This window comes from Manis pentadactyla, chromosome Y (assembly GCF_030020395.1).
Source record: "Manis pentadactyla isolate mManPen7 chromosome Y, mManPen7.hap1, whole genome shotgun sequence".
NCBI lineage: Eukaryota > Metazoa > Chordata > Mammalia > Pholidota > Manidae > Manis > Manis pentadactyla.
In genome coordinates, this window is record NC_080039.1 from 24634366 (window position 1) to 24659945 (window position 25580).

The 25580-nt window shown below is 35.6% G+C and overlaps 1 protein-coding gene across 3 annotated transcripts in view; it reads left to right on the plus strand.

The window, feature by feature from the left end:
• Positions 1-20223, plus strand: part of LOC130682127 (probable ubiquitin carboxyl-terminal hydrolase FAF-X) — a 193361-nt gene extending 173138 nt beyond the window's left edge. For all 3 annotated transcript variants that reach the window (XM_057496256.1, XM_057496258.1, XM_057496257.1), the window contains 13 exons: positions 842-1015; positions 3436-3577; positions 4426-5164; positions 5562-5685; positions 6295-6520; positions 6988-7117; positions 14526-14711; positions 15123-15343; positions 15432-15520; positions 17667-17823; positions 17946-18161; positions 18557-18652; positions 19630-20223. In XM_057496256.1, the coding sequence (XP_057352239.1) occupies positions 842-1015; positions 3436-3577; positions 4426-5164; positions 5562-5685; positions 6295-6520; positions 6988-7117; positions 14526-14711; positions 15123-15343; positions 15432-15520; positions 17667-17823; positions 17946-18161; positions 18557-18652; positions 19630-19770 (2641 nt within the window). In that variant the 3' untranslated portion in view covers positions 19771-20223. The remainder of the gene's footprint in view (positions 1-841; positions 1016-3435; positions 3578-4425; positions 5165-5561; positions 5686-6294; positions 6521-6987; positions 7118-14525; positions 14712-15122; positions 15344-15431; positions 15521-17666; positions 17824-17945; positions 18162-18556; positions 18653-19629) is intronic.
• Positions 20224-25580: the final 5357 nt, after the last annotated feature.

The following is a 25580-nucleotide window of genomic DNA, read 5'->3' on the forward strand; positions in this document are numbered from 1 at the left end:
GAGCGATTTCCTTACTATAAATATTTCAAATCCTCCAAACCTGGAAGAAAATTTAGTTATTATGTGGTACTATAGCTCTCTCTAAGTAAAGTTATTTTTCAGATAAGTGTGGTGGGAAAAGAGATGCAATCACTCGTACAAGAAAAACTGGAAGAACTAAGTTAAATATCTTTGAAAGCACTATTTTGACTGGATACTGTAAAGGTTTAAAAAACAGTTGGTTTTAAGAAATTAAAGAATACGGAATGCTCTGACTACTGACATGGTATAGTAAATTTGGCAGGATGAACTGAGATATATGGTTTGGCGTCTTCCTTGTAGTGACCATTATACAACTGTCTTCATTTGGTGAAAGTGACATACTAGATCGCATACTGTGCTCCAAAAAGATTGAATGTTACTGTATGTAAATTGTAAGTTAATTTTTTTAATAAGCAGGTTTTAGGATTATGAAGGCACATTATGCACACACAGTCAATAAACCTTAGTAAACTCAACATTTTGCTATGTCTTTTGCTAAAAATATAGTTCTAGTTCTATTCTTGTATTCTGTAAATATTAAACATGAACATAAAATATAAAATGTTACTAATACCTCCAGTATGACCGGGTTTTTTTTAGCAGCACTCATTTTCATTTTGTGTACACACACGTGGTATTGTTTTTCAGTATTGGTTGGCCTAAGTTTCAAATCCACTCACTCTAGAATCAGATGTACCTGTCTCTCTCAATTTGAAAAAAATCACTCTGTTTATATCATTGTCATTTTCATTGTTAATGAAAAGTAAAATATGAATATTCTGGGGATGTAAAGTGCTGTTTTATTCCATCTTCTTCTTAGGCTTTGGGGTAAACTTATTAATCTACGTGAACAATATGACGCCGTAGAGTTTCTTCATTGTTTGGTGGATAGTTTAGATGAAGCTTTAAAAGCTTTAGGACATCCAGCTATGTTAAGTCAAGTCCTAGGAGGTTCCTTTGCTGATCAGAAGATTTGCCAAGGCTGTCCACATAGGTAAGTGCTAATTAACATTTTTAGTATGTGCTTTTTATTGTAGTCTTTAATAAAATTTTTACTAGTTCTTAACTGTATGAAAGCAGGCTATGGCAATTATCACTAACTGCCTAGGACTGTGAATGAATTACATCTCTGTGTTTTAATTTTTAGCACTCTGTTCTTTGTTTCTTCCTTTTCAGTAACATTTGCTTCTGTTTTCTAAGGAGGTTCATTGACTTTTTAACTACTTTATCATATGTTCTTATTTGCCTTGTCATATCCTAGTGTATAACATAGCATTTTCCATAAATCTGCAGTTATTACTTATAACTATATTTCCCTGTTGTGTTATATTAAAACTATAATTGAAATATCTTAAATACAGTATGTGTAGAAAATAACTGGCATGTCTGGAGCATAATTTCTGGTAGCAATTTAAAAGTCAACTTTTTAAATTACAAAAAATTTCTATGTATTCTTGTCATTCTTGAGATGGTTGGATATGTTTGCATCAAAAAATTTAGCAAGAGTTGAGAAGACATTCTGTGTTTTGGAGTAAATAGAGAATTCGGTTCACTAATCATTGCTAATAAAAAATAAATAAATTAAATAAATAAATAAATGTAACTCAGTAATAAGAGTCCCGTTCACAGAGTTCATTGGTGGACAGACACTTTTATTGTGTAGAAGTTTTATTGTTAAACAAAGTAATAGAGAAATCGGTTCACTAATCATTCCTAATGAAAATAAATAAATAAATAAAATAAATAAAAATAAAAATAAATAAAGAAATACATGTAACTCAGTTATAAGAGTCCCGTTCACAGAGTTCATTGGTGGACAGACACTTGTATTGTGTAGAAGTTTTACTTTGGCACTTGTTATGTTCATACAATGTTTTGAAATCCTTCTCATGAAAATAACCACAAAAGTATGGTGTCTTCTACAACCCAGTAGAAGTAATGTTGAGTCATCCTTTTTACTTTATAGACATTAGTTGGGTGTGAGTGGAAGAGCGAGTTCTTTTGAAGATGTAGAAATGATTTTGGGAAAAATAATACTACATAAATGAAAATTCTTTATCATGTTAGTTAACATTCATTTGGAAGATGGGAGACTCACTCACCTAATTTGACCAACTTTTGGTCCTTACGAAAGATATTTTGCATTAGGTGGACAATAAAAACTATCCAACTCTTTGTCCCCTTATCCTATTAGTAGTCAGTTTTTTATTCAATTGTCAAATTACTTCTAAATTTTTATTGCTTTACTCTGCTAAGTGAAAATACTCAAACTATAAATTACATACACTTCCAGCTAAACTTTTCTTACTTTAGGATTATACAAGATTCCCATGTTTTTTAATGTAACAGAGCATTGATGTGTTTTTCTAGAGCACCCTTTAAGTTTTATAGAAGAAACCGTCAATCCCATTTATCTTTTAAGACTTCCTTTTCCTCCTCTGGGCTGGTTTCTGTCATAGTAACAGTATGTATAATATGCCATTCAAAAATAGTTCTATTAGTATACTTTTTTCTTTTTCTCTTTCTGAATTACAATGTTTGTAATCTAGGTTACATACTATAAATCTTTATAAATGGGAAGTGCTATGTCAAACATGTAATATCCCTTACGTTTTATACACAGTAGGCACTTGGTATATTTTTTTGATACATGAATTTAATGAGTGAGACTGTATTGTATTCTCTACCTCCCATTTTCTGAGTTTATTAGCATGTGCCATCAGAAGTTTTTCAAAATCCCCATTATAAAAAATCACCTCAATATGGGATGTTGACTGTCTATTTCACATTACTTTTCTCTTCCAATGGTTGTGACTCCAGAACACAACACTAGAAGCAAATGTTGGTCGGATTTTTGAATGTGTACAGTAGGTTAGAATCTGGCATATAAATGCCATGAATACTAGCTGCTATTGCATTATCTATTAGAGAAATGCAGGAACAATTAAAAACTCACTTCATGAATAGTCTCTTCTTTTTTAAATTTGATAAATCCTTAACTTTGTCACAAATTACTACCCACACAGATAACAGTATGAGAGAATATAAAGAACTTACATAATGAGACCAGACAAGGCTGTCTTCAAATCACTACTCTGCCTTGTAAACTATACTAAATTAGTCTTTGGCACCTTCTTCCCACTCCCGCCCAGTTTGCCTGTCTTTTTGATAGGGATAGATATGTATCTCTTAACAGGTTTTAATGAAGATGACTGAACGATAGTGTGTGCAAAGAATCGAATACATTGTCCAGAACAAAGTGTTCAGTAAAAGATAACTGTAAACTTACGACATAGTAAATATCCAATTTGAGACGTAGTAAATACTGCAAACATTTTTAGCAATGTTTGCAACTAAAGATAATGTTTAGAAACTTAAGGAATAAATCCATTTGATTGTTTTACGTATCTTTAGATATGAATGTGAAGAATCTTTTACAACTCTGAATGTAGACATTAGAAATCACCAAAACCTGCTTGATTCTTTGGAACAGTATATCAAAGGAGATTTATTAGAAGGTGCAAATGCATATCGATGTGAAAAATGTGATAAAAAAGTGGGTATTGTATAGTTTTTTTAAATAAATATGATTGTATTTGAAAGAACTAAAAAAATGTCAAGTTGTATTAACCTCAAATTTTACTTCTGCTCTATCTATGCTTTGTTAATGGTGGTAGCAGGGAGGTACTCAAAGCGATAAATGATTTAAAGATTTATCAGAGAAACAATACTATAAATGCTGCCAGTTGTCAAGAAAAACCATTTCAATTGAACGATTAATTTTAGAAGTCAAAATTACCAGTGAACTCAAACCTGAAGAGTTGGTATTAGTAGTTTCCCCTTTCGTTCTTCAGGTTACTCTTGAACTTTAAAAGAACTGACATGATTTTATTTGGTTACATAACATTTTCACACCCACTTAAGCTTTAAACCCAGGTCTGATTTTTAGACCCAGCCAACTAATTTTATAGAGCAACTTAACCAGTTTGTAGGATCAGTCCATAACATGTCTTTGAATATACAGGTATGATAAATAATAAATGTCTTTCCCGGTATTTCTTCAGTTGCTCATAGCAGATCCTATTCATTGTCGTAAAGGTAAAACATCAAAAATGTAACATGATCCAACAGCAGTATGCATCGGACAGATAGTAACATTAAGGAACCAGGTGCTAATTGGTTTCTGTGTCACATAATTTTTGTAGTTCTCAGCAAATGAGAGACTAGGTATTTTTAGTTTTAGTATAAATGTTTTGAGTAAGTCACTGTGACAGGTGGCTTTGTGTTCATCATCATTTAGTCATCTATTTGTAAATGTAGATAGATGGTGAAGTTTTAAATTCTGTTGTTTAGTTATTATTTGGATTATGAAAACATGCATGTATATTCCTTGTTTCTTTGTAGGTTGATACAGTAAAGCGCTTGCTAATTAAAAAATTACCTCCTGTTCTTGCTATCCAATTGAAACGATTTGGCTATGACTGGGAAAGAGACTGTCCAGTTAAATTCAATGATTATTTTGAATTTCCACGAGAACTGGATATGGAACCTTACACAGTACCAGGTGTTGCAAAGCTGGAAAGAGATAATGTAAACCCAGACAGTCAATTGATAAAACAGGACGTGCAGTCTGAAAGTGAGACAGCAGTAAGCGCAAAATACAGACTAGTGGGTGTGCTTGTGCACAGTGGTCAAGCAAGTGTTGGACATTATTATTCTTACATCATTCAAAGGAATGATAAAGATGAGAGAAATCGCTGGTATAAATTTGATGATGGAGATGTAACAGAGTGTAAAATGGATGATGATGAAGAAATGAAAAATGAGTGCTTTGGTGGAGAATATGTGAGACAAGTATTTGATCGTATGACGAAGTGCGTGTCATACCTGCAGCAGCAAAGGTGGTGGAATGCTTATATACTTTTTTATGAACGAATGGACACAATAGACCAAGATGATGAAATGATAAGATATATATCAGAGCTCACAAGATCCCATCAGATTATGTCACCAGCCATTGGGAGAAGTGTATGGAAAGAAAATGTGCAATTCATGCATAACCAAATGCAGTACACTGTAGAGTATTTTCAGTTTATGAAAAAACTACTTACATGTAATGGTATTTACTTAAGCCCTGCTCCAGGTAAGTCTGGCATTTAGCTTCTTACTAGTAAAGGATACTTTTTATTTCACTTTTAGGATTTCTTGCCGGGTTTCAATATGTGTTTAATATTTTTCTCTTTCCTTGTACCTTTTTTCCCATAAAATCATTAGTCTCATTTTCATCTTGAATATGTGAGCATGTTCAGTTCATTACTTCAGAGTCAAATATTTAAGCTGCCATACCTTTGAATTGTGTCTGTCAGTATCTACAAATGTAAAAGAGCTTTTATTTGTAATAGTTATTTTTGTTACAGAAGCATTGCTTTGAAATATGATCTGGTGAAGTGCTAAGATAAGTACAAAATTTTAGCTAAGTTGTTTTAAACATGGAGCATTTTTAAACAAAAATTTGTTTGTATATGTGTGCTGTGTTTAAGGACAAGATCACTTGTTGCCTGAAGCAGAAGAAATAAGTATGACTAGTATTCAACTTGCAGCTAAATTCCTCTTCACCACTGGATTTCACACAAAGAAAATAGTCCGTGGCCCTGCCAGTGATTGGTATATAGCTATTCATTTTATTCATATTAAACTTAAGAGTTGGTTTGGTTCATTACTGTGGTGCTTTACTTTTCCCTATTGTTGGAATCCTTTTTCAAATTTCCAATATAGAATAAAAATCTTAGTAGGAATGTTGAGAGAAAAATCAAAATACAATTGCTTGATGTGCTTCTAATATTCAGAAATTGACTCCTGTTTCCATTTCATTTTTTGTGTATTTTATCATGAAAGCATTATGCTTTAATCTTTGTAGATGGAATTCTGTATTTAATAGAGATTTAAAAAAAATAGTTACACTATTCAGGTTAAGGTTCTGATTGTAAAAATGATGGGGACATTAGAATACCTTGATTTCAGAACTATTTTCAGCGTCATTCAGAATACTTGTTTAGGAAATATCACTGAATCAGGAAGAGTCTGATTATAGATTTGCATCTACCTACACAAGTTCTCATTTATTCATTTTTGTAATTGAGGAACTAGACCAAGTCTCAGGCCTAATTAATTGTAAAGAACATCTTTTTTGGTTCATAGAAACCTGTTGGTTCACTGGAGCCATCGAAATAGAAGCACGTCAATAAAATTGATACTCGTATATTTTTCTCTTAGGTATGATGCACTGTGCATTCTACTCCATCACTGCAAGAATGTACGTTTTTGGTTTGCTCAAAATGTTCTTTTTAATGTTCCAAATCGCTTCTCTGAATATCTTCTGGAGTGCCCTAGTGCCGAAGTGAGGGATGCGTTTGCAAAACTTATAGTATTTATTGCACATTTTTCATTGCAAGATGGGCCTTGCCCTTCATCTTTTACATCTCTGGGGCCTTCCAGTCAGGTAATTGAAAGCTTTTCACTAATAATGCAAAAAGAATAAAGTTTCTTTTTATCAAGATCAAAGAAGTAAACATATTCATTTGTGTAACATAATTAATACATGCCTGCATTACTGAGTTGATTGAAAGTATTTCATATTAATGAATAATGATTATTGGGCAACTTAAAACATAAGGAAACTTTCTTCTGTTTATTCAGTTACTTGCAGTTATATAGTAGGCTTCCGATTGTATGTTCAGTTAAGGTTTATTTTTACGATGGCTAATTTTAAATCTTCAAGTAACCTTTTTATCTACATGGGTTGTTTTTTTTGCAGTAACAACATCATAGAGCTTCTATAGTGAAATCCTCAGTTCTTCATTCCCTCTCTGAGACAACTATATTTAATAATTTTTCTCTTGACATGTCTAAGTGATGCAGCTTTACATATATGAGCTTGTTGCCAATAAAATATTTTGTCTTTTACAGGCCTGTGAAAACTTAAGCTTGAGTGACCACTTACTAAGGGCAGTCTTAAATCTCCTGAGAAGGGAAGTTTCAGAGCATGGCCATCATTTACAGCAGTATTTCAGTCTGTTTGTAATGTATGCCAGTTTAGGTAAGCACTTCTCATAATTCTGTTTGCTGTATTATTTCATATTTGATGAAAGCATTTTAATTGAAGTAATGAGATCTAATATCTTCTAGACAGAAGTAGTATTCCGTACTTAAAATTTTAAAACCCACTTCAGACTTTCTGTATAACTCTTTAATGGCACTTCTCATCTTGTACAGTAAAGTATTTTTGTGTACTTGTTCTGTTGATAATTGATCTAACCTTAGTTCAGAAACTGTCTTACTCATATTTTTATCTCTTAATGCTGTTTTAAAAACTACTGATTCCCAGGCCACATCCCACACCTATGAATCAAAATTCCTAGGGCTCGGGAAAGATACGTGTATTTTTTATTCTGCTATTTTTATTTTTATTTTGGTATCAGTAATCCACAACTACATGAAGAACATTATGTTTACTAGGCTTCCCCCTTCACCAAGTCCCCCCCACAAAGCCCATTATAGTCACTGTCATCAGCACAGTAAGATGCTGCAGAAGCCCTACTCGTCTTCTCTGTGTTGTACAGGCCTCCCCGTGTCCCCCACAAGTTAAACATGCTAATCGTAGTGCCCGCTTTCTTTTTCCGCACCCTTATCCCTCCCTTCCCACCCATCCTCCTCAGTCCCTTTCCCTTTGGTGACTGTTAGTCCATTCTTGGGTTCTGTGATTCTGCTGCTGTTTTGTTCCTTCAGTTTTTCTTTGTTGTTCTTACACTCTACACATGGGTGAAATGGTTTGGTACTAGTGTCTCTCCACCGGGCTTATTTCACCGAGCATAATACCCTTTAGCTCCATCCATGTTGTTGCAAATGATAGGATTTCTTTTCTTATGGCTGAATAATGTTCCATTGTGTATATATGTACCACATCTTCTTCATCCATTCACCTACTGATGAACACTTAGGTTGCTTCCATTACTTGGCTATTGTAAATAGTGCTGCAATAAACATAGGGGTGCATCTGTTTTTTTCAAATCGGGCTACTGCATTCTTAGGGTAAATTCCTGGAAGTGGAATTCCTGGCTCAAATGGTATTTCTATTTTGAGCATTTTGAGGAATCTCCATACTGCTTTCTGCAATGGTTGAACACATTTACATTCCCACCCGCAATGTAGGAGGGTTCCCCGATTTCCACAACCTTGCCAACATTTGTTGTTCTTTGTCTTTTGGATGGTGGTGATCCTTTCTTGTGTGAGGTGATATCCCATTGCAGTTTTAATTTGCATTTCTCTGATGATTAGCGATGTGGAGAATCTTTTCACGTGTCTGTTGGCCATCTGAACTTCTGCTTTGGAGAACTGTCTGTTCAGATCCTGTGCCCATTTTTTAATTGGATTATTTGCTTTTTGTTTGTTGAGGTGTGTGAGCTCTTTGTATATTTCGGATGTCAGCCCTTTATTGGATCTGTCATTTATGAATATATTCTCCCATACTGTAGGATACCTTTTTGTTCTATTGATGGTGTCCTTTGCTGTACAGAAGCTTTTCAGCTTCTTATGCTCCCACTTGTTCATTTTTACTTTTGTTTCCCTTGCCTGGGGAGATACGTTCATGAAGAAGTCACTCATGTTTATGTCTGAGAGATTTTTGCCTATCTTTTCTTCTAAGAGTTTTAAGGTTTCGTGACTTACATTCAGGCTTTGGTCCATTTCAAATTTACTTTTGTGTATGGGGTTAGACAGTGATCCAGTTTCATTCTCTTACACATTGCTGTCGAGTTTTGCCAGCACCATCTGTTGAAGAGAGTGTCATTTCCCCATTGTATGTTCATGGCTCCTTTATCAAATATTAATTGACCATATATGTTTAGGTTAATGTTTGGAGTCTCTATTCTGTTCCACTGGTCTGTGGCTCTGTTCTTGTGCCAGTACCAAATTGTCTTGATTACTGTGCTCTTGTAGTAGGGCTTGAGGTTGGGCAGCGAGATCCCCCCCCCTTTACTCTTCCTTCTCAGGATCGCTTTGGGTCTTCTGGGTCTTTGGTTGTTCCATATGAATTTTAGAACTATTTGTTCCAGTTCATTGAAGAATGCTCTTGGAAATTTGATAGGGATTGCATCGAATCTGTATATTGCTTTGGGCAGGATGGCCATTTTGACAATATTAATTCTCCCTAGCCAGGAGCATGGTGTGAGTTTCATGCCATCTCGGCTCCATCTGAGGATATATGTATTTTTTAAAGGATCCTACTTGTTGGTACTTGTCATTTAAGAAGTTGGCCTGTACATATGTTTTGCTAAAATTAAGATAAAATCATGGATAATATTACACACATTATTCACTTCAATTCTCCTGTTGGGAACACTATCAGTTAATAATTTTAATTTTCAAAAATAGCATATTACGGGATCCTGCTTTTTCTCACAGCATCGGTGCATTTCTTCTCTATGGTTTCACATGCTTACCTAAAAAGTTACACTGTGTTACTGTGTTATGCTGTGTACCGTTGTATTTTGGTAGTTTTAGGTATTACTGTCTTCCTCTCCAACTAGACTGCAAATTTCTGTGTTCAGGAGTCGGCATAGTGGTACTCAGTCACAGTTGAATGAATGGATGGATAGCCACAAGTGTACATAAGAAATTCTGTAGTATTTTCAGTGTTGTTTTAAGTTATTCTTAATTTATTAAGAAGGGAAAGAATGAATTTGTTATAGTTGAGTTATAAATTTAAATGTCAGTGATTTAGGTGTTGGTGTACCAGCAATTCAGAGTTCCTAATTTTTCTGGTGTAGTCTAGATATGAGTTTTGCAATACATATTTTTAGGTTTTTATGAGAAATTGATTCAAATAATTAGCGTATTGTTTGAAATTTGTTGAAATTTCGAAGAATTAGCATATAATTGAAACACAAACCAAATATAAATAACATCCTTGTTTTAATCCTTTTTTATGCAAAACTACAAATTTAAGGACTACAGAAATCCTATTTTACTCCGTTTCCATTTTAGATACTGCTTCCTAAGCTGCTCACAGCTGACCCATGATATAATCTAATGCCAATTTTCACTGCCATAAATGAGTGTAGATTGTCCATCTTAATCTTAAATTCTTATGGCTAGATACGGGTTTAGGTTTCAGAATTTTTTTTTAATTAATTAATTTTGTTGTCATTAATCTACAATTACATGAAGAGCACTATGCTTACCAGGGTCCCCCCCCACCACCAAATCCCCCTCACAAACCCCACCACAGTACCGTCCATCAGCGCAGTAAGATGTTGTAAAATGACTACTTATCTTCTCTGCGTTGCACAGCCCTCCTCGTGCCCCCCCACATTATATATGCTAATCGTCATGTCCCCTTTCTTTTTCCCCACCCTCATCCCTCCCTTCCTGCCCTTTCTCCCCAGTCCCTTTCCCTTTGGTAGCTGTTAGTCCATTCTTAGGTTCTATGATTCTGCTGCTGTTTGGTTCCTTCAGTCGTTCTTTGTTCCTATAGTCTTTGGGTTTGAGGTGAGTCTCTTGTAAGCAGCATAGAGATGGGTCTTGCTTTTTTATCCATTCTATTATTCTGTGTCTTTTGATTGGTGCATTCAGACCATTTACATTTAAATTGATTATTGAAAGATACGTACTTATTGCCATTATAGGCTTTAGATTCGTGGCTGCCAAAGGTTCAAGGTTTGCTTCTTTAATATCTTACTGTCTAATTTAACTCACTTATTGAGGTATTTTAAACACTGTCTGGTCATTCTTTGTTTTTCCTCCCTTCTTATTCCTCCTTCTCCGTTCTTTATATGTTGGTTATTTAATTCTGTGCTCTTTTGTGCTTCCTTTAACTGCTTTTGTGGGTAGTTGATTTTATTTTTTGCCTTTAGTTAGTATTTGGTTGGTCTGCTTTCTTTGCTGTTATTTTATTTTCTCTGGTGGCATCTGTTTAGTCTTTGAAGTGCCCCCATCTAGAGCAGTCCCTCTAAAATACCCTGTAGAGGTGGTTTGTGGGAGGCAAATTCCCTCAACTTTTGCTTGTCCAGAAATTGTTTAATCCCTCCTTCATATTTAAATGATAGTCATGCTGGATTCAAGGCCCTTCTCTTTCATTGCATTAAATATATGATGCCATTCTCTTCTGGCCTGTAAGGTTTCTGTTGAGAAGTCTGATGATAGCCTGATGGGTTTCCCTTTGTAGGTGACCTTTTCCCTCTCTCTCACTGCCTTTAAAACTCTGTCCTTGTCTTTGATCTTTGCCATTTTAATTATTATGTGTCTTGGTGTTGTGTCCTCCTTGGGTCCTTTCTGTTGGGAGTTCTGTACACTTCCATGGTCTTGTGGATTATTTCCTCCCCAGTTTGGGGAAGTTTTCAGCAATTATTTCTTCAAATAGTCTTTCTATCTCTTTCTCTCTCTTCTTCTTCTGGTACCCCTATAATGCGGATATTGTTCCTTTTGGATCGGTCACCCAGTTCTCTTAATATTGTTTCATTCCTGGAGATCCTTTTCTCTCTCTCTGCGTCAGCTTCTATGCATTCCTGTTCTCTGGTTTCTATTCCATCAATGGCCTCTTCCATTCTGCTTATAAATCCTTCCAGAGATTGTTTCATTTCTGTAATCTCCCTCCGGACTTCATCCCTTACCTCTTGCATACTTCTCTGCAGCTCCATCAGCATGGTTATGAGCTTTATTTTTAATTCTTTTTCAGGAAGACTGGTTAGGTCTATCTCCTTCTCAGGGTTTGCCTCTGTGATCTTGGTCTGTATCAATTTCTTCTGCCTTTTCATGGTGATAGATGTATTTGTGGGGAGCTGGCGTGTGTGTTGGGTAAGAGAAAGTCCCTTCTTGCCAGTTTAAGGCCTTCCTCTCCTGGGAGAACAGTGGCCTCTAGCGGCTTGTGCTGGGCAGCTGTGTGCAGACGGGGCTTCTGATCTAGCCCAGCATCTATGGAGTTTATTTAGCCCTGCAGTTGCTGTGGGCATGGCCTGCCTCGGGCTGCTGCTCCAATGAGGAGGAGCCGCGTCAGAGGTGGAACAGGCGGGAGGCTGTTTACCACGGTGAGGGGCCTCCGAGCTGCGCTGCAGGGGGTCAGGTGCCCAAAGTTCCCTGGGATTCGCAGCTGCTTGACTAGCTGTCCCAGGGCGCTTCCGTCCAGCTGTGGGGTCCCTGTCCCTATAAGACTTTCAAAAAGCACTCGCTTTTCTTTGTCCCGGGTGCGCCGCCTGTGGGGACCCGCTCACAGGCCTTAACTGTCCTGTTTCCCTAGTTTCCAGCACCCGAAGCATGCACTGTGTGTCTGCGCTCCAGTGCGGATGGCTAGGGCTGGGTGTTTAGCAGTCCTGGGCTCCCTCTCGCTCCCCGCTCCGACTCTCCTCCTCCCGCCGGGAGCTGAGGTGTGGGATGCTCGGGTCCCGCCGGGCCACAACTTGTATCTTGCCCCCTTCACGAGGCGCTGGGTTCTCGCAGGTGTGGATGTAGTCTGGCCGTTGTCCTGTGTCTTCTGGTCTCTCTTTTAGGATTAGTTGTATTTGTTGTATTTTCAAAAATATATATGGTTTTGGGAGGAGATTGCTGCTGCTCTACTCACGCCGCCATCTTGGTTCTCTCTGAGGTTTCAGAATTTTTTAGATTTTAAAAAAGGTGAAACAGTGCATTTGCCATACTTGTGACATCCCCCAAGGAAGTATGTGTCAGCACCCTACAGTCAATCATATAAATATTTCTGTGATATATAATGAATTTTAATTCCTGGGCAATCAGTGGGTAATGGATAAAGGAAAAGATAACACATGTCTAATCAAGGTAGGTTTTTGCCAGAAATGCCATAACACCAACCTTACAAAAAACTTCATAGAACTTTTTGAGTGTCAAATAAGAATTTGTGAACTCTTTTTGTGGTCCTGGGAATACAGCAATGTATGAAGAATATTAATGGATTACAAGTATTACATGATGCAACAGAAAATGCAAAGTGCTGTGAAATACAAGCCAGGAATATCTGAACTATGCTTAGAGAGTAAGAAAAGGCTTGTTAGAGAAGGTGGTATAGGAATTGGTTGGTAAACAGAGTAAATGGTAGATGGAAAGACCTGGGTCATTGGATATTGAAGGCCACTTTGTGACTTAAAATAGCAGAAGGGACTCGCAAAATGCTATAATCATGCTCTCTCGGCAAGTCTTGTTAGACAGTCTGTGCTTTACCATGAGGGCATCGAGAACCACTATAGCATACACTGGTTGCCCATTATCTGTGGTTTTGAAAACTTTCTGCAATTTCAGTTACCAGAAGCCAACCTCAGCCAGGGAAGCATGTGATTTGATCCTCCTTCTGACGTAGCATCAGAAGGTCAATGGGAAGCATAACACTATGTCATGGGCCTACATCATTCACCTTCATTTCATATCACACACGCATTTCATTATCTCATATCAAAAGGAGAATGAAGAGTACAGTAAAATACTTTGAGAGACCATATTATACAGCTTTTATTACAGTACGATTGTTATGTCCTATTACTGTTATTTTATTATGTCTAATTTACAAATTAAACTTCCTCATAGATATGCCTGTATACTTTATACACAGGCGCGCGCGTGTGCACAGACACATACGCGCGCGCACACACACACACACAGATGCCACACTTTGGTTTTTTCTTCAGTATATCCACAGTTTCAAGCACCCACTGAGTGTCTTACAATGTAACCACCAAGGATGAAAGGGCTACTGTACTAATGAGGTTTATCAAGTCCAAGATGTGACTTGAAGATTAGCAGGTTAAATTTTGACAGTGTTGGACATCTAAGAAGACCACAAAACAGTGTGATATCCAAAATTTGAAACCCGCATAAAGATACACATTACTGTAGATTGGAAGTAAGAAGTTTTCAAAAGAGAGGTAGAAATAAAATGAGGGCAAGGGAATACAAAGCTAAAGCGTTTCAAGAAGAGTAAGGTAGTTAAGTGTGAGAGCTGTTCCTGCATTTCAAACCAACAAGTTTGGGACAAATTAAATGGGCATGAGGAAGGGGAAAATAAGGAAAGTAGGAACAGCCAATCTAGATGCTTTTTTTCCTCAAGAAGTTTTTTTGATATGAAGGAAGGTGGGGGAGGAGGCAGGTTTACAAAATATTTTTCTCATTTTATTTAGTTTATTTTTATCATCTTACCTTTCTTTGTTGAGATTTGCTATCTTAGCCCCCTACTCTCAGTCCTAAAAAAGCTACTTTTCCCTTAGGGCTCTGTAATTGGAATGCCAGAGTCATGATCACTACTCCATAGTTAGACTAAGTCAATGTATTTTCTGTTTTTTCTGCATTCCATCTGTATTTCTGCAGTCTAAATAAATGGGATGAGCTTTAATCATAAAAATAGTATGTGGCTATATTAATTACTTTTTCAATAATGCAGCACTTGTCGTTTTAATTGTTTTGGTTTCTCTGTTTTTCCTACACATTACTTTTCTCCTTTTTTTTTATAGGTATGACAGAAAAGACACAGCTCTTGAAATTGGATGTACCTGCTACCTTTATGCTTGTGTCTTTAGATGAAGGGCCAGGTCCTCCAATCAAGTATCAATATGCTGAATTAGGCGAGTTATACTCAGTAGTAGCTCAGCTGATCCGCTGTTGCAATGTCTCATCAAGGATGCAGTCTTCAATCAATGGTAAAGTGGAATGTTCCATCCATTCTTCAGTAGTTCAAAAATAATGCTACTTTCCTATATAGCACTTAGTTAAAATTCTGAACATTTATAAAAACAAAAAACAGTGAAGATCCATGCTTTGGGTATATTATATCTTAAACCATTAATTTTCTCACATGTTTAAAAGAGAACCTTTTATAATTTACTACGATAAAAATTCCTTATTTGTGAAATGGTTGCATTAAGAATCGTAACTAGGTTTTTTTCCTTCAATGTCAGCATTTAGTTATGCGTCTTTATCATCTTAACTCTGTCTGATCATTTTATTGTGCTTAGAAATTTAATTTAACTTGCCAGTTTAGAAATAAAATTCAGTATTGTAAGTTTGCAAAGAAGTCAGTTGGCTTTTCATTGATGACAAATCTGTTCTAGGTAATCCTCCTCTTCCAAATCCTTTTGGTGACCCTAATTTATCACAGCCTATAATGCCAATTCAGCAGAATGTGGCGGACATTTTATTTGTGAGAACAAGTTACGTGAAGAAAATTATTGAAGATTGTAGTGACTCAGAGGAAACCATCAGCTTGCTTCATTTTTGCTGCTGGGAGAATCCTCAGTTCTCATCTACTGTCCTCAGTGAACTTCTCTGGCAGGTTAAAGGAAAATAAACATTCAGATGTCTACAATTTGATTCACTGTTCCTTTAAATAAGTAATTCAACTATACTTTACCTATGTTTAGGTTGCCTCCTCAGACACCTATGAACTTCAGCCATATTTGGATATGCTTTTGCAGATTTTACTGATTGAGGATTCCTGGCAGACTGTCAGGTACATACTCTGTCTGCTACCAGAATAAGTACATTTTTTATGATTCTAGAAATGAATGGAATTGCCAGTAGAAAAATACATTCTTACTCCTTGAAGCTCTATTAAATGTTTTACCTTTAAAAACATACGATGATGTCATAAAAATGAAGGAGCAGTTGCACCCATCTCAATATAGGTCCATTTTTTATTCTTTTCTCTTAGTCGTTTCATACTTAATACTAGTTTTTTTCTTTAATTTATTTAAAGAAAATGAATTGGTTTTTTTTGTAAGTATTTAAGTTCTATTAATATTGTAGATTACATTGCACTCATTTTCTTAATTGGTTATACTAGGTAATACTGTTTTCTAAAAATAATCCCCAGCATATTAGTTCTCTTATTAGTATATGGGGAGTTAATATGAGTTTTTAGAACTGTTAGCTTCCTAAAAGGCCTCAGACTTCCTTCCAGAATTCCTCCTATGTGTGTTCATTGTGCTAAAATTCAGCCTGCAAGTTTCACTGATGAAACTAGTTTAATATAGGAAGTAAATAGTTTCATATAGGAAACAAATATGTATACATACTGTCACATTAGTTATTAGGAAAAACTAAAGTTTGTATAAGAACACAGTGCTTAAAAGATAGATCACTAAATTTCAGGGGGACTGAAAATACAAGATTCTTGAATTAATTAGTTTTCAAATTGTCACCTAATTCACCATCATAGATTTCAAACAAATCAGTTTTGTCAAAATAGCATTAACCAAAACTAGTTGCCATGAAACTAAAATTTAAAATTTCTAAGCTACCACTATATATTACTCAGTAACTATTTCAGTGTTATGAGACAGTTTGATAAGTCTTAAGGGATGTATTTTAATGAGCTCTTTTATTTTTTTTAAAGAGCTTCTAAACTTACGTTGTTTACTGTGTAATTTATGTATGTCTTAAAACTCATCAGTCACACCTGGTTTTCTTTTTTCTACCAAGGAAGTGATCGTAAAAGTATAAATACTGGGTTAATGTGGGAAATGGTGGGCTTTTGGGTACAAATTGACAGGGAATTATGAGCACAAGCTTGAAATAAATGTTTTGTATGATGAACATGTATTTTATTCAGTAGACATTATTTAAGAGATATTTACAAAGTATCTACTATGTGCCAGACACTGTTACAGGCAACAGAACAAGAAGGGAAAGGCAGTATTTGATTACAAGGTATATGAAAGCAGTTGCACTGATGATACTATGTCAGAAATAGTGAGTTGTCAACTTCATTATCATGTAAAACATGAATGAAAAAACTATATACTACACGTGTTTCAAAATAAACAGTGCCTATGCATGTTACATTTTTTTGTCTGAAATGATTAGGTTGAAAAACCACTGACATTATAAACATGTTTGTGGCAAACAAGCCTACACATGCATATACACACATGTTTGGTTTTGATTGGGAATACAATTATACTCTATTCAGTAAAATTAAAGGATTTTTTTTTTTTAGAAAACTTTCTCCAGGTACTGTTGCAAAGCGAAAAGTTGTGTTTTTCCCATAACTGATTTTTAAATTGCCAAGGTAAATGTTATGTTGAGATTTGGCTGGAACTGAGGTTCAATCATTTGTCAATAGCAAATGAATCAGATTTTACTCTTGCCAGTGAAAATTGCTTTACCCACCACATGTGTATTCTAAGGAAGAGAATTCTAGTTAATTTTGTATTGTCAAGTGATATCACTTTGTAGTCGCTAGAACCTCACTTTGCACTCCAAGATACAATTTTTAAAAATGATCTGATTCAAAGCAAAACAATTCTCTAGTCATGAAGATAAGACATACTTGTAGATAACTGCAATAAAAACAATGCAGCATTGGTATTCTTATAGCAAAAGCATTTTGGATTGATGACAGTTTGTTAAGACTTCAAATTCTCAGGTCGGACTGGTAGCCAACTTCCCAACTTGAGTATAAGTCTGGGATATGTGGCTGCTTTTTTATTTCTGTACTTGTTTTCTCAAGAAGTAAATGAGTTTACCGAAGCTTAAGAGAGTTAACTAGATTAGATCGACACTTCAAAAAAAAAACGTGTGCTGAACGGTGCACAGTAGGCTTCAAATGTTTACTACCTGTCACAAATTTTTATATCTTCTTTCTTCTTTTTTAGAATTTGTAATGCTCTTAAAGGAATCCCAGATGATCGAGATGGATTGTTTATAATAATCCATTGCTCTAAAAATCACTATCAAAAAAGAGCGTATCAGTGTATAAAATGTGTTGTAGCTCTGTTTAGCAGTTGTCCTGTTGCTTACCAAATATTAAAGGTGAGAGTCTTTTCTTAAGTTTTGTAGTAACTGGAATCATGGAAATTTGGAATTTGCATTTTAAATTAACACAGAAATTATTCCAAATTCTTTTGCTTGAATAGTTTTATTTTCTTTTGAAGGGTAATGGAGATCTTATAAGAAAGTGGATCTGTGCAGTGGAATGGCTTGCATGTGAACTTGAAAAAATACCGTACACTGGCAACCCTCAATGCAGTGATAACAATTGGTCTTCTCCAGTGCAAAGCAATAAAACATCATCACGTTCTTATTTATTACGGAGGTCACATAGTGCTAGGATGACACTCAAAAAAGCTTGTGAATTCTGTCCAGAGGAGGTAAAAAATAAATAAAAGCCATCAATGGACAGCAAATAGAAATGGAAGAAAGAAAAGTAATTTTTTATAGGCCATGTTACTGTGTAAAGAATATGTGTTGCAGTTTGTTTGTTTTAGTGTTTAGTGCTGATTGATTTTTTTTTAAGTCATCAACAGAGCTTAACCTCCTCTGTTCTCTATATTTTGGAGAAATTGCTGTGAAACTGTCTAAGAATATATTTAGGATAATCTAAAAGTTTTTCTCTAACTGCAAGTTATTTTATCACAGTAAATGAAAAAACATTAAACATGGCAGCTTTTTAGATTTTTTTTAACTGTCTCACTGGTAGAATAAAAATAAATTTAAGTTGCTTTTATAATCAAACTTCTAATCTCTTTTAAATATTTAAAACTAGCATCCAGAAGACCAAGATACCCCAGATGAGCATCAGTCCTCTGCAGCAGAAGATGCCCCATTATATACTAATTCATCTGGATCTCACTATCAGCAGGTAAATAGGAGTCGGAGTATTTTTGTTTTTAATTTTTATCCCCTAAACCAATTCTTTGTGCTTTACTTAAAAGCATTTATTTGTCTTAAATGTTTTGTAACTTACTAGTTGTAATGTTATGTAGTAACAGTTTATCTAGAATAGCTTGCCAAGATGATGAGGAGTTACTGGGTTGAAAGAGCATGTTTCTGTCTGCCCATGTGGTATTTCCTCTGCCAACTACACAGGCCTTAATTAATAAAAATGGGTGATGTTTTACATTAACATAAAATTCATAACTATCAAAGAAATGTTAAGGAAGTCTTGATTGGTTTTGCTGCAGGACTGATTTTCACTAATAATGTATTTTTTATTAAGTTTTTGATTTTTTAATAGATGGTTCACTGAGAAACACAGATGATCAACTGTTCATTCCAAAATAAAATTTTGGGGATAAGTTTTAGGAGGATGGTCCTGAGTTTAAACCACAAACATGACCAATTCAGATCTTTTAAGACAGTAGGTATTCCTGAGAATCACCTAAAGGCTTTGTTAGAAATAGACGTTGCTATGTCCCACCTTCAGAATTTTTTATTCAGTTGGCGTGAGTGTGGTGCAACACTTTTCATTTCTAACAAGTTTCCCACTGATTTTGGTAGGGCTGATCAAGGACCACACTTAGAGGAACCAATTCTGTTATCAGAGGCATTGGTGAAAAAACAGTGTCAAAACACTTTCTTGGTGAGAGGAAAAATAATATTCTGTCATAACCTCACAGATTCATGTGTAGCTTTTTCTCAAAACATTGTTTGTCATAGTGGTACTTGTAGCAATTCAGGAATAGACTTCTAAGTTACTTAACTACTGCATGAGCAGTATTTTTTAAAGATAAATTCCTAGAAATAGACATATCTGCTTTTATACAAACTTCAGCTCACATCTTTTTATTTGATTGTGATATGTGAAAAGTTTAACCTACAGGTCTCTTTCACCCTCAGAGTAATCATGTGCATGGTCAGCCATATACAGGGCCTGCAGCACATCCCTTGAACAGCTACCAGCAAACTGGTCAACAAGCACAAGAAAATTATGAAGGAGGCAATGAAGAAGTATCCCTGTCTCAAATAAAGGATCAGTGAAACACCCGTATTTAACTGGTTCCTTTAACCACACACTCAGGCCTTACAGTCCAGACTTTTTCTGTGTCTGGCTTGTATTTAAAACTAGAAAAATCATTTACTATAGAAAGTATATTCACTGTTTTATTTTCAGAAATTTGCTGTCAATATATAAGCCACCTGTAGGAAAAGTGTGCAGTCTTTTGTAATAAATGGCTGGTACTAATATGTAAATGGTAAAGGGTATATAGTATATTAATGTGTGTGAACTCTTAAGCAAGAAAAAATTTTGGATTAGGAGTCAGCTACAAACAAGAATTTTTCTTAGGTCTGCTGCATTCTGCAAGCAGTATATCTTCATAGCAATTGGATCAAAAGAGCCCATCCATTATCAATCATACCAGTAGTATCTTGTTGATTTTTAGTTATAGCAGCTTTGTTAAGGCTAATAAGTAGCCTTTGAATTAATATGGATAATGCTGGAAAAACGGGTATATAACATTGTTCCTGGGTATTTTTCATTGCCCTATTATTCTGTCACTACTTCAGTCATTCTAAAATGTGTAGTTATGCTAATGGCAACATTAGCATGTCGCGCTGTAAGTTTGTGTAGCCACTGAGGACAAAATTACCTGAATGACAGCAATTAACCCCCAAAAGAGCTGTTTGCCAAGCGTTTTTATGTCTTACAGAAGAAAAAAGTATAATCAGGGGAGATATGTAACAAACAAGCAGTTTTTAGTTACAGATATTCTTTATTTTCAATGTTTGTCAGTTCATTCTTTTGATGGGATTTGAAAATGTGAAAGTTTTAAAAATAGAAATTTTAAGATATTAAAATAACTATGCAAAACTTTGCTATGCCAGAATGTATGGAACTTAATAAGAGACTATATTTGATGTGTTTTCTTTCTGATAGAGTTTATTAGGTGAAGGTTCTAAAATTTTGTCTCTACAGGAGACCAGTGAAGGGGATGTCATCAGAATTCCAGTGTTTGGAAGTAACATTGCACCAAGATGTCTGGCTGATTTTCTAGTCAGTCACAATTTGCTTGAGGGCAAGAATTGTCCCAGATCCTTTTCCATTCCAAAACTCAATTGTTGTGAAGTTTAAAACATAAACTTCTCATAAGTGTAATTCTGAAGTGCTGTTTTAGAATAAACATTTGCTTCGGAAATCCAAGAAACTTGAGTTAATACTATATTTAAAAAGAATTGATAACTTGTGAATGTGTGTAATATTTTGGAACCAGTTTATAACACAAATGTCCCTGCAAAAAAGATCCCTGCGAAAAATACAGATCCTGTTCTATACTATTTAATATTTTGCTGTTTTGTTTTATAGAAATTGTTTTGCTTAATTCACAACTAGAATTTGGTTTAAGAATGGTTTTGTCCTGTGGTGTGTTTTTGGTTCTGGTTATTCTTTTGTTCTTAAGGACTACACGTTAAAATTAATTATTTTGAAAGTATGCCATGGCATAATGATGAGTTCATTATTTCAAATACATTGCGCTGTTGTACTAAGAACTGATTCACCCTTGCCCATGTGTATAAGGATTTAGAGGAAAGAAAACTAAGCATTGACCCTTCAAAAATTTCCCACATTAAACAGACGCATAGTTTTGGCACATTGTTTTAGGCAGTTCTTGTTATTTACATTAGTTATATTCTATAAAGTCATTGTGCACACTGAGTTAGCAAATAATTGAACCAGTGCTCCTAGGGGAAATGCAGGGTTAGGGCCTATAAACCTCTGATCATATTTTCATCAACCTATTATTATACTAACTGGTCTTATATCCATATCTGTAAAAAGACACCTTACTTCATATCCATTATTAATCCACATTGAACTCAAGGCTACCAGCCTTATGACTCATCCTTAGTCAATGCTTATCTAAAATGTAATTTCTCCATTAGGCATGTCAGAGCCTTCCTATGCTTCAGAATACTAGACAGAACTTAGTATTTTGCTTGGGGGCCATTAATAGCAAAGATGCAACAAGAAGTAGGAAAAAAGGAGTAGAAGTGGCACTCACTAGGAAAAATACGTATATTTGTAGGTCATTTTCACCTTGCTTAGCTTTCTCTGAGAACATTCATACCAGGCAAGTAAAAATTTTTGCTGTTATGTGCACATCAGTGAATGGCCACACAGTATCGATTGTGAGATTACAAGTGAATTTTACTAACCAGACATATTAGTAAATACAGAATCTACAAATGTTGACTGTATTTGTGTGAATTTGATGTTATTTTAACGGACAAGAAAGTCTGGGGTTTTTTTGACAAACAGCATGTGAACTGAAAAGTAGAAATACAAATGTAAATGGAAGGTATTCTTTCCACTGTATATAATCACTACTCTACATTACCAATCTCTTATTTAGGGTTTCTTTTTTTACTACAGAAATGTACTTTTATTTAATGCATGTGATTAAAAATGTATTTTATTGGGATATAATATGTCAAAAGCTGTATTTACTTAACTGTTCAAGTCAGTGACTTTTGGATTAAGTATACACCTGTGAAAACATCACCATCAAGGACATAGATTATATCCATCACCGCCCCTAGTATCCTACCACAGTTTTTTTTTTATTTTTGGTATTAATCTATAGTTACGTGAGGAACAAACATGTTCACTAGACTCCCCATCACCAAGTCCCCCCACAAACCCCATTGCAGTCAGTGTCCAGTGTAGCAAGATGCTGTAGAATCTGCTTGTCTTCTCTGTATTGCAACAGCCCTCCCCGTGCCCCACTCCACACATTATACATGCCAGTCGTAATGCCCCTTTTCTTCCCCCACCTCCACTCCCCCTTATCCCTCCCTTCCCACCCGTCCTCCCCAGTCCCTATCCCTTTGGTAACTGTTAGACCATTCTTGGGTTCTGTGATCCTGCTGCTGTTATGTTCCTTCAGATTTTGCTTTGTTCTTATGCTCCACATATGAGTGAAATTCATTTGGTACTTGACTTTCTCTGCCTGGCTTATTTCACTGAGCATAATACCCTCTACCTCCATCCATGTTGCAAATGGTAGGATTTGTTTTCTTCTTATGGCTGAATAATATTCCGTTGTGTATGTGTAGAACATCTTTATCCATTCATCTACTGATGGGACACTTAGGTTTCTTCCATCTCTTCGCTGTTGTAAATAGTGCTGCAATAAACATAGGGGTGCATATGTCTTTCTCAAACTGGGCTGCTGCATTCTTAGGGTAAATTTTTACGAGTGGAATTCCTGGATCTAATGATATTTCTGTTTTGAGCTTTAGGAGGTACACACTTCATTCCACAATGGTTGAATAAGTTTACATTCCCACCAGCAGTGTAGGAGGGTTCCCCTTTCTCCACAACCTCGCCAACATTTGTTGTTGTTTTCTTTTGGGTGGTGGTGATCCTTGCTAGTGTGAGGTGATATCATTCTGGTTTGAATTTGTATTTCTCTGATGACTAGTGATGTGGAGCATCTTTTCATGTCCATCTAAATTTCTTCTTTGGAGAACTGTCTGTTCAGCTGCTCTGCCCATTTTTTGATTGGATTGCACTTTGATTGTTGAGGCATGTGAGCTTTTTATATTTTGGATGTCAATCCTTTATTGGATCTGTCAGTTATGAATATATTCTCCCATACTGTAGGATGAGTGTTTGTTGTATTGATGGTGCACTTTGCTGTACAGAAGCATTTCAGCTTGATATAGTCCCACTTGTTCATGTTTGCTTTTGTTTCCCTTCCCCGGGGAGATAGGTTCATGAAGACGTTGCTCGTGTTTATGTCCAAGAGTCTTTCGACTATGTTCTTTTCTAAGAGTTTTACGGTTTCATGACTTACATTCAGGTCTTGGATCCATTTCGAATTTACTTTTGTGTATGGGGTTAGACAGTGATCCAGTTTCATTGTCTTACATGTAGTTGTCCAGTTTTGCCAACACCAGTGGTTAAAATTGCTGTCATTTCTGCTTTGTATGGCCATGGCTCCTTTATCATATATTAATTGACTGTATATGTTTGGGTTAATATCTGGACTCTCCAATCTGTTCCACTGGTCTGTGGTTCTGTTCTTGTGCCAGTGCCAAATTATCTTGATTACTGTGGCTTTGAAGTAGAGCTTGAAGTTGGGAAGTGAGATGCCTCCTGCTTTTATTCTTCCCTCTCAGGATTGCTTTGTCTATTTGTGATGTATTGTGGTTTCATATAAATTTTAAAACTATTTGTTCCAGTTCATTGAAGAATGCTGTTGCTATTTTAATAGGCATTGCATTGAATCTGTAGATTGCTTTAGGCAGGATGGCCGTTTTGACGATATTAGTTCTTCCTAGACAAGAGCATGGGATGTTTCCATTTGTTGGTGTCCTCTTTTAACTTCTGTTAAGAGTGTCTTGTAGTTTTCAGAGTATAGGTATTTAGAGTATTTTTATGAGCAATATCATGTCATCTGATAAGGGACCATTGCACTTCTTCCTTGCCAATCTGGATGCCTTTTCTCCCTTTTTGTTGTCTGACTGCAGTGGCTAGGACCTCCAGTATTACGTTGAATAGAAGTGGGGGGAGTGGGCATCTTTGTCTTGTTCCTCTTCTTAAAGGAAAAGCTTTCAGCTCGTTGTGTTGTCTGTGGGCTTGTCATATATGTCATTTTATTAAGTTAAGGTTCGTGCCCTCTATATGCATTTTGATGGGAGTTTTTATCATGAGTGGATATTAAATTTCATCAAATGCTTTTTCAGAATCTATTGAGAGGATGATTTATTTTCTCTTAGCTGAGTAGTGTTCCATTGTGTATGTGTACCACATCTTCTTTATCCATTCAGCCACTACTAGACACTGAGACTCTGTTTTTTAACTTCATTACGTTTACATTGATAAAGCTGAGAAAATGTTCTGTATTGTAGGAGATTCAAATTGGCACTTACTTACAGTATTCCAGAAGAATGAGCTATATAGTTTAAACACAACCATAGGGGTGTGATTTTCATATTTGTTGTGCTTAATGAAAAGTTTAGTGGCATTGTTAGCTTTTAAAGACTTGCCAGTTTTCTTACAGAAAGGATTCAGCTGGGTTCTTTGAAATAATGAGCCTCCTTATTATGCCCATGTGAAGATTAACTTCTTCCCTCAGTTTGAGGACTGTGATCTCAGTGAAAAATTCAAGTGAAAGACTTGTATGGTATGCAGAACCCTTTGTGAATGTAACTATTAGATACTCATTAATGTAGAAATTGAATACTTAGGAGGTATGTTTATTCTAGAAGCAGGATAGGGAATTTGAAACCTTTTTATATAGCATGGCACACACATTGTGATTTCAGGACTCCACATCATATAAATACTGTTTCTCCATCAACTGATTTCTTAAGCAATGTATATGGTACTTTAAGGGTTTATTGAGACATCAGAAGACTCAGTTAAAAAGTATTTCAGAATTCTAAATGGCAATATTATAAGTATTCTGCTTTGTAGAATACGTTAATGCAACTGCTTAATATATTGCACTGGTGAAGTGTTAGCAAGGGTTTTGCCCTGTGGAAGCTGAAGTATTTGTTTGCTTATCTTGATAAAAAATGTACTGTTTCTCGTCTATGATTTCTCCACCAACCAAATTTTCCTGAAAACATGGATGAGACAGACACACATAGGAACCTAATAATTGTTTAAGAGTAATTGTCCAACATTCTTCAACCAAGTGGAACAAATATTTTTAAAATTCATATTGAATCACAAAAGACCACAAAGAGGCGAAGCAAACCTGAGAAGAAAGAATAAAATGGGAGGGGATCTTGCTTCCCAACTTCAAGCTCGACTACAAAGTCACAGTGATCAAGACAAT